Raw genomic sequence first — 9,505 nt, 5'->3', positions numbered from 1 at the left:
AATGGTACCGTCCGACCGCACATGTTAACGGTTTATTAATTTACTATGTATTGAACCAATATCAATGCTTTCATGGTAAAACGGGGAGAAGGGTTTCCCGTGTTTTTTTGCCATTGCAAAACGTGTTGACCTGCTAGCGAGCATACCAAGTGGAAATCTAAACTGGAAGTAGGTGATATCGCAGAGAGGTCTTCGAGTACTTTGCAGGGCATTGGTTGCAGCTCTGTTGTTTATTTGAGCTGTAATTTTATAAGTTACGTAATGAATACTGGTCTACGGTGCTAGAAGACAAGCTCATTTGTAACACAAAAAAACAATAATAAGAGGAAGTATCCGGTATTAAAAAGTATGGTAAAAGTGATAGTTCGTAGCCACCCTCCCACCGCCCTCTTTATTTATTTATTTTTTTTATAACCTTGTTACACATTAATTCTGTGAGCCTTGTTAAATTTGTAAATGGTGGGTTTGTGGCCGCCAGGTCAATAGCCTGTGAAAAAAACAAACAACTTTTAGTTACAAATACCAAAAATAAAAATGAAAGATGGATTTGAACTGTTGAAGATTCAGGCTGGCCTCAGTTTCACACAGTGTTTCATGTTAATAATTTTAACACACAATTTTTTCTTGCTGTATGTAATGAGAAAAAAAAAGAAGAAAAAGTTTGTTCATTTACTGTATTTTCTGTTCTAAAAAATCTCAGTACTTTTCAATAAATTTGTATATTAAACTACAATATAATCCCTGTATAGGGATTACCACAGGGTTATACACAAGACCAGACTAATTTTTTGTTGATGGAAATTGGAATGAAACTGCCACAGTTCTGTGGCCTTTTGATCTACTCCACAATTTGATATTGATTTTTCCAGTTATCAGATGCATGTTCTTGATAGCATGGACTTCTCTAGCCTTCTCTTTGTTCTCTATGCAAATCTCACCAGTAATTAAACAAGGTGAATGGCAGTTGCAACCAGTAGGTTGAGCTAGAAATGGTTAAACAGAACAGTTTTAGCAGATATATCTAGTATGGAGAGGGAATGTTAACAACAATAGTTGAAAAACTGCTTTGCAACTGTTATTTCATTATTTTACAGATTTTTGGCATTGTTTTTTCCCCCGAATGTATGTCACTGAATGTGTTCGTTTCACAGTACAGTGCTAGTGTACTGTACGCATGCACAATTTACACATATATGGGCACTGGTATACACATTCTTGTGTGATTGTGTCAGTGCTTACACATGGTATGCTTATATTTTCTTGTCACAGCAGGACATTTTTCTTTTTAAGAGTGATTGGTCTTTTCAGTTTCATACCTGTACTGCTGTAGGAATGTAAAAACTGAAAACTAAAGCTTAGGCAATATCCACAATCTTTCCCCTCAAGATGGAGTTGTGTTCATAACAAGGTGTGGGTGTTCACTTTGCTACTCACACACAGGAGTGGAGGAGGGAAATGTGGACATTGCTGCTTTTTATTTTTAGTTCATTCACTCCTTCTCTTGCTGCATTAAGTTTGTCAATACCTGAAAAGCTTTGATAGTTTAATAAAAAAAAAAAAAATAAAAAATAACAAACAAAAAAAAGCCAGTCCCATTTCATGTGAACAATTGGGGGGGGGGGGGGGGGGGGGCTAGGGGTGGTATTTGTTTGCCCTGTGCATTTATGTTTAAGACAAAACATTAGGGATAAGAATAAACACACCACAGGCGGACATTTTTATTTTGTTTTGTTTTTCAGCATTTCAGTACAAAAATTGTATGTTTGTTAGTGAATTAGATGAGTTGAAAATTGTCAAAATATGGGTTAGCACTGCACTGTTGTAGTGTTTACCATGGTGACGGCATGCATTCACCTAACGAAATAATGGTGTGGATGCACATACACACACACTGACACAGAGTATTCAGTATATACACACGATATGATGGATCGCTTGCATGACTACCATCTCTAAAGGAGAAAAAAATTAAGTGATTAACACAAGCCTTAAGGTAATTACTAAGTCAGTAGAACTAAAAGTTATTTTTTTGTGAACATACCTGTCACCCAGTTGATGAATTTAATTAATTGTTGAACCAGACCGTTGTGATTTTTTTATTTTTTTATTTTGTTATGACACAGTCATCCAGTCTGTCTATAGTATTTTATATATATATAAAAAATAAAATAAAAATAAAAATAAAAAAGCGTTGCAGAAGTGGAATGTTGCTAAACTGTGGGGGAGGTTGGCAGGTGAGGAGATTGGAAATTATAAATATTTTTGTTTGATTTAAAAAGTTCTACATGTGTGTGTGGTGTTCTTTACTGATGTTGAGACGAGATGGCAGGCCCATGCTGCTTGGTCGACCAGGTTTAGTTGGACACTGGCTTATCTTGTTTTCATGGCCAAAACCTTTCATTTTTCTGTCACTCTGCAACTGAGTTCTTTTCACCACATGTTTATTCATTTTTTTTCACTCAATTCAAAATTTCAGTGATACACCTTTTACCTTTATTTTGTTGGTAATTGCCAATGTTATCAACAATACCATTTTTTACATTAACTGTGAAGACAACTGTCACATACTTTTGCTATACTGATATCAAGACAGGACTTAGTATGATTTTTTTATCCTGTTTATTTGTGACAAGTGTATATGTGACACGTTCTAAATAAAAGTTTTTTTTGTAGTTTTTCAGGTCAGGGCAGACATTTAATTATACTTTAAAACTCTACATTTAAGGAGATTTTAACTGTTCTTAAAAGTGCATTTCAAGGGAATTTTATGATTTAAGTAACCCCCTTTTATCTGCAAGTTCAAGAGACTACTTGACCTAAATGAGTAAATCTTCAAGAGAACTGAAATTGACAATAGAATTTGCTCTCCCCACCTCCAGACAAACATTTCTCCCCTCACCCACCCTTTGCTTTATTGTTTGACAGGCAGTCGCAACCCCCTTTTTTCATGTATTTATTACTTTGCACCCGAGTACACTCGCAGGGAGGGAAATTGCCTTGATTTTTAACCCCAGAAAGGGGCCTGAAAGTGAGATAAGCAGTGCCACTAAGAGAGTGTGTGGATGGGAGGAGGGTGAATGGCTGCCCGTAAACCATCTGAAGTATTTTACCGTCTGCACTGCCATGTAACTCTGCACGACTGAAAAAGTGTATGCGGTGGGCGCTTGCTTTGGCCAGGAAACGCAGGACACGTGCACGCGAACGTGCTTGATATATTTCGTGTGTGACCCACTTTGTACGACCTGGTTTCGGCAGAGGCGAAAGAGATTGATAGATTTGACTGGTTGTGCTGATTTCACGTTAGGTGAGTGGGCGAAATGCTGGACTCGGTGTGTTGATAGTGCAGCTTTCGACGTGACCGTTGGCTCGAGCCGCTGAGCTAAAAGTACAGGCCATAGACGTTATTATCGATGTACAGGCGGACTTTGGAGGAGTGGGTACGGCATCGACGTAACATGTCGCCTGAGGATGTATAGAGGACTGGACTGGTATCTGGCTGCATATCCATGGCCATGACTTTAATGTTTGGGGCTGTCCCGTGTCCGTTATCTAAAGACCCACCCACGGCCACCCTCTATCCCTCTCTCTGCCACTCACACGCCCGTGTACACACACACACAACACACACACACACACACACACAACACACACACACACACACATGTTGGAGAAATATCCACACTGAGAGGTTGAACACAAGAGTTCAGATGGCAAAATTCTGAGATAGTCTGAGAAAGATGTTTGGTTTAGTTTTTAAAAAAAAAAGAAAAAAAAAGTTTCATTCACTTTTTTCATCATTATTTTTTATTCATAATTGTATTATCAAAGATATATTTTATAACTCTGTTAAAGTGTTACAGATAGATTTAAAAAATTTTGTGTAACAATACAGATAGATTTAAAAATTTTGTGTAACAATACATGGATGGGTTTGGGAATGAGGTTGATGACTTGGTTTCAAAAGCACAACATACTGAACTTCACAGACTGTGTTATATTTAGTTGACCGTTGACCATTAATTTTGTAAAGTGCATGTCATTTTAGATTAGTTCAGTGTGACCTGGTCCTCATGCTCTTTGTTTCTCCTTTTATTTTATTTTTTAATTAATTATTATTATTTTTTTTAAATTATTATCATTCTTTTTTTTCTTTTCTTTTTTTTTTTTGTTCGCTTATAGTTCACTTCATCAAGTTTTTGTACCTTATACATATTATTATTAGTAGTAGTTCTTTTTTTTATGTATTTATCTATTATTTATTTACTTTTTTTTTCTTTTTTTTTCCCAAGGCCTGACTTGGGTTACGTTGCTGGTAAGGCATCTGCTTGGCAGATGTGGTGAAGCGTATAGGGATTTGTCTGAATGCAGTGACGCCTCCTTGAACCACTGAAACTGAAACTGTCCTGCTTGCTTGCAGTGTGTGTCACTGTGTATGAATATGTATGCAACATAACAAGTATACATGCATGTGCACAGTTCATGGACACTACCCATATTTTAGTGGCCAACATAAAGAAATGTAAACAAAACAGATGTATGAACACACACACACACACACACATGTGCATGCATTTCCTTGTCATACACATGCACACGCAACACACACCAGATAACATGAGCAGTTTCAAAAACGTTTGTGTGTATTCTCTCTCTCTCTCTCTCTCTCTCTCGCAAACTATTAACTGATGGACCTAGGGAATGTAAGCATTGCAAGTGGGGAAATGCATTAGAAATTCATGGAGATGAGGAGAGTGTGCCAGAATGCGGTAACTCTTGAGATGGGAGTGGTCTGGGAGACATTTAATCAGAGCCTCTGGCTTTAAGTTCTTAACTCCCGAGAGCAAGGTTTCGGTTGCGCCCCTTTTCTCTGCATTCAAATTTTGTATTACGTGTAGTTGACACATTTTGTACTTTCCAAAGTCAATTCAGGTCTAGATTGGAAGCTGCTAGGCAAATCTCGCTCTCTGCCATAAATGAAGCCAAACCGTAGCTTTATTAGGCTTTTATTTTGAATAAACCTTCACCGACGTCACAGTGTCAGACTCTGGTGAGAAACTGGCTTGATTCAAATCGCCCGCCATTTATAGTCCGGTTCAGGCTTTAAGTTTAACTTTCACTTCAGTGTGCCTGATTGGAGAAGTCTTAGTTTATCATTATTTACTTACTGAATATTAAGACTGTGCTTTCGTTCTAAACAAAGCATCAGGATTTTATTTTGGTAGATCAGTCCGATATACATGTCCGCTTAACTTAGACTGTTACAGTTATGATATTAACCCAGTTCAGCCGGTCAGGACGCTGATCAGTATGTGACTCCACATTCAAATTGTTATAAAAGGAAAAATCCTGTAACTCATGTAAAAGCTATCCTTTGCTTTACGGACAGTGAGCTACAAATTATTTGGTTTTAACTAAACACAAATTATTAGATTTTTATATTATACAAATTATTAGATTTTTATATTTTATACCAGTGGTTTTAGCACTATCTTGTACGGAAAAAAAAAGAGAAAAAAAAAAAGTTCACATCCAGGTGAGCCCACAGCAAGGATATTATAAAACAAAACAAAAAAAAAACCATTACAGTGTTTATAAATAGCATTCCTAGCTACCAAAAACAATTCCACTTCCAGCTCCCCATTAAACAAACAAACAAAAATCTCTCCAAACCAACAATTACAGCCTTTTAAAATACACAGTATAGAATTTTATGCAAAGTTCAGAAAGACTTTGAGGTGTTCCACATCTGGAATATCTATTTATTCAGCTAGTGGCTAGGGTTGCCTTCTACTTTGACTGTGCACAACACTATATTTGGACTGGGGCCTCGTTTAAGTGTAATGTGAGCTGCTTTTATCCTGGCCTGAAAAGATTTAATGTGGTTGACCTTGCATGTAACATGGAAAATAAATGTACTTGTGAAAAGTTTATTGTACCTTAGTAAGTTAGTTCCTTTCAGTTACACTGTGCAGTGTAGGTTTTTTGTTTTTTTTTGTTTGTTTTTTTTCCAAATTGTTGTTGTTGTTTTTTATCTGTAAGTGTAAAGCAGATACTTTAGAGAACAATGGGGGCAGGAAATTCACTGTTCACCTTGTGCAAAAACAACCTCCCCCCCCCCCAAAAAAAAAAAAAAAAAGAAAAGAAAAAAAGATTACAAATGAAGAGGGTGTTTTTGGGTTTTTTTTTATGAACTGAGGCTGAGTAAATAAAAATGAGGAAAATAAAATCACCTACACACACTATTCTCCTCATCCCATCACTAACCCACAGATTCCTCCATGCGTCTCCCCACCCCCCACCTCTCCTCTCCAAGCCCCATGAGAACCCTCCTCCACTTCTCTCTCTGCCTACACTCCTTAACCTCCACCCACTTCATTTCTGTTGCGGTCACAGACCGAATTCCTCAGATTAAAAAAAAAAAAAAAAAACCAGCACGTATCGCATTGCTTTTTTTTTTTTTTTTTTTCAAAAGTTTATGATTTTGTGTGTGTGTGTGTGGCAGATACTCTTGAAAACAATGGGGGCGGGATGTCAAGCGGCATGCACATGGGGGTGCCAGGCTTGGGCGGCATGGGGGGCCCCCACCAGCCGGACATCAAGCCCGACATCTCCACCCTCAACGCTCCCTCGTCCACTCACGGCGGCTTCTCTTACCCTGGGTACGGTGGAGGGGGCATGCCTGGCATGCCCTCGTCGACACAGCCCTCTCCGGGCGTGCCCAGCATGACCTCGCCGCAGATGCACTCTCCGGCCTCGTCGCTGGGCTCGCCGTCCATGATGTGCCTGAGCCCCACGGGCACCTCCTCACCGGGCATGCCCCACTCTGCTTTGCACAACAAGCACATCTGTGCTATCTGTGGGGACCGGGCCTCAGGAAAGCACTACGGCGTGTACAGGTGAGGGCAGGCATGGTTGTGGTATGTGTGTGTGGTGTTGTGTGTGTATGTGGGGTTTGTCTGTTTTGAAATTCTGAAAGCTGTCATCACAAATGTCAGGGGGTGGGAGGGGGGAGGTTGTCATACAGTGGTGTGTGTGTGTGTGTATGTGTGTGCATACCTGCAGTTTCTGTGAGTGTGAATGTGTTTTTGTGTGCTTATGTAATGCACTCCGGTAATTCTGTTTTCGTCAGCAATTTATGCCCACAGATTTATTTAGAATACATGCATATATCCAAACTAATGTAATAGGATGTATTAGTCCGATCACCTGCTGTCACACTAAAACCTTAGCTTTTGATCACACAGGTCCATTTCCAAGTGAGCATGTCATATTTTCTCTGCTTCCAGGACTTTGTGAATGCTGCAAAAGTTTTTTTTAATTATGTAACGAGATGCTTAGCTCTTGTTGTATGCCGTGATGTTAAACACACTTTGCTTTTGATCAGACAGGACCACATCAGATTTGTGCAATTTGCCATGTTTTTTCTGCTTTCAGCTGTGAAGGCTGTAAGGGATTTTTCAAGCGCACGGTGCGCAAGGATCTGACATACGCATGCAGGGATGACAAGAACTGCATGATCGACAAGCGGCAGCGGAACAGATGTCAGTATTGTCGATACATGAAATGCCTGGCTCAAGGCATGAAACGAGAAGGTGAGTGGTGCTCTTTCTCTGTTTCTTTTGTTTTGTTTTTGTGTTAAATGTTGATAATTTTACCCTTTTTTTTATATATATATACATATATAGTTTTTATAGTTTTTGTGTGTGCATCATTTATTCATTGGTTATGTTTCATTTGCTTATGCATGGAGACCGTAGTGTACTAAAGGCAGGTCATTAACCGCTGCTATTTTTTATTTCTTCACCTGAGCGGGGATGTATCTTGATTGGGACAGGAATAAAACACCTGCTCGTCTGCACCAGTGGGTCATGGTATGTATGTTTAGGTATTCCAAACTGACTGAAAGCCAGAAAATTGGCAAACGTGACCAAATTGTGAAGTTTTTCATTTGCCAGTATCTTACATAATATGAGGGAGAATGAAATAAAAACAACTGTGGAATAAAGTTTGACTTTCTGTTGTTTGATCTGTTAGTTAATTTTCATCTGTTTCACCGAATTCCTTGGATCATTCGATTGTGAACTACCCCACCAGAGCGAGCCACAGTCGCGTAATGTCATGCTGACTCCTTCATGTCGTCTGCATCACACTAGCTTAACATTTTGCTCTGCCGTTTTTCCTGAGTGGACAGTTCTCAAAATATTAACCAATGAAATGAAAGAAGACAAAATTGGCCTCATTTTGACACCTATTAGCCTGTGGTCGCGGTATTTTTGCAGTGTGTAAAGATCAAATGAAATGTTTGAAGATGATTTTAAAGCTCTTTTGTCCAGCTTATAAACTAATAAAGCGTGTAACCAGTCAGGTTGTAGATCAATCCTTTGCAACAAAATTGCTACAATTTATAAGCCCCAGTTTTAATCTATGCGAAGCGAAAAACAGCGTGAGTTGAGTTGGTGGCGCGGTGATTTCAACAAGTGCTGGAGTAAAATGGCTGACGCCAATGCTGCACAACACATTTCGGCGAGTGAAAGTGTTGACGTTTTCACAACTTAGACTCATCAGTGCCATTGATTCCGCTTGTTGGTAAGTATATTTATTAATGGTTATTTCTGAATATAATTTTTGCTGTAAAACAAACAAAACCGAAGTGTTACTTTGGGCAGCTTTAGGGTAGGGTGGGAAAAAATATATATATTCAGTTTTAATGAGCGTAGACAGATTGTTTTGATGTCTAGTTACCACTTCAGAAATGACCAAAAGAAAAGTATTTGAAGTTTCATACACATAGATTTGATATTTCAGACTAAATTTCATCATTTTTGTAATCACATGACCTGTGAATTTTTCTACTTTGTTCTTTCAGTCGGCACTTACTTGCTTTGCTCTCATTCTCAGCATGTTCATTTGCTGTTATTCATCAGTAAATGAATAGATCAATAGATAGAATAACACATAATGAAACAATTGAATGAATGAATAAGCCCATTAAAGTAGCGAAGTTGGTTCTTGATTTTGTGTTTGTATACAATAAAAAAAAAAAAATTAAAAAAAAAAAAAATATATATATATATCTAAATGAATCGCAGTGTAGAATAAGGGTCACAAGCATGCATGCACACACACTTCGGTTAAAGAGATAAAGAAGAAAAAAAAAGGTTACACACACACAGACACACACACATGCACACACACACACTCAGGACTACAAAAGAAGTCATTCTTTTTTGTTCTGGTAATAGCTGCAAGGAAGCAGTAAGGCAAAACACCCAGCCGTTTTTTCCTCCACAAAAAAAAAGCATCATATGGAGAGATTTTAGGAGTATGGGTGTGTATTGTCTTAAGTTCATGGCAGTTGTTATTAGAATGTGCAGCAATCTTTTGTTGAAAGAAACACTGCTTTCCACACAATTTACAAAGAAAATATATTCAGGTTTGAGTAAACTGCGGGGGTGGAGGAGTGGGTGTGTGTGTGTTTATTTCAGCTTTGTTTTTGCCAGTTTTT

General features: G+C 38.3%; 1 protein-coding gene across 4 annotated transcripts in view; it reads left to right on the top strand.

The window, feature by feature from the left end:
• LOC143289934 (retinoic acid receptor RXR-like) overlaps nt 1-9,505 on the top strand; it is a 375,139-nt gene that overhangs the window by 343,181 nt on the left and 22,453 nt on the right. For all 4 annotated transcript variants that reach the window (XM_076599194.1, XM_076599193.1, XM_076599195.1 and 1 more), the window contains exons 2-3: nt 6,503-6,896; nt 7,435-7,592. In XM_076599194.1, the coding sequence (XP_076455309.1) occupies nt 6,503-6,896; nt 7,435-7,592 (552 nt within the window). The remainder of the gene's footprint in view (nt 1-6,502; nt 6,897-7,434; nt 7,593-9,505) is intronic.

This window comes from Babylonia areolata, chromosome 14 (assembly GCF_041734735.1).
Source record: "Babylonia areolata isolate BAREFJ2019XMU chromosome 14, ASM4173473v1, whole genome shotgun sequence".
Lineage (NCBI taxonomy): Eukaryota > Metazoa > Mollusca > Gastropoda > Neogastropoda > Buccinidae > Babylonia > Babylonia areolata.
Note: the sequence above shows the minus strand (reverse complement) of the source record. Positions and strands in the feature narration are given on the sequence as shown.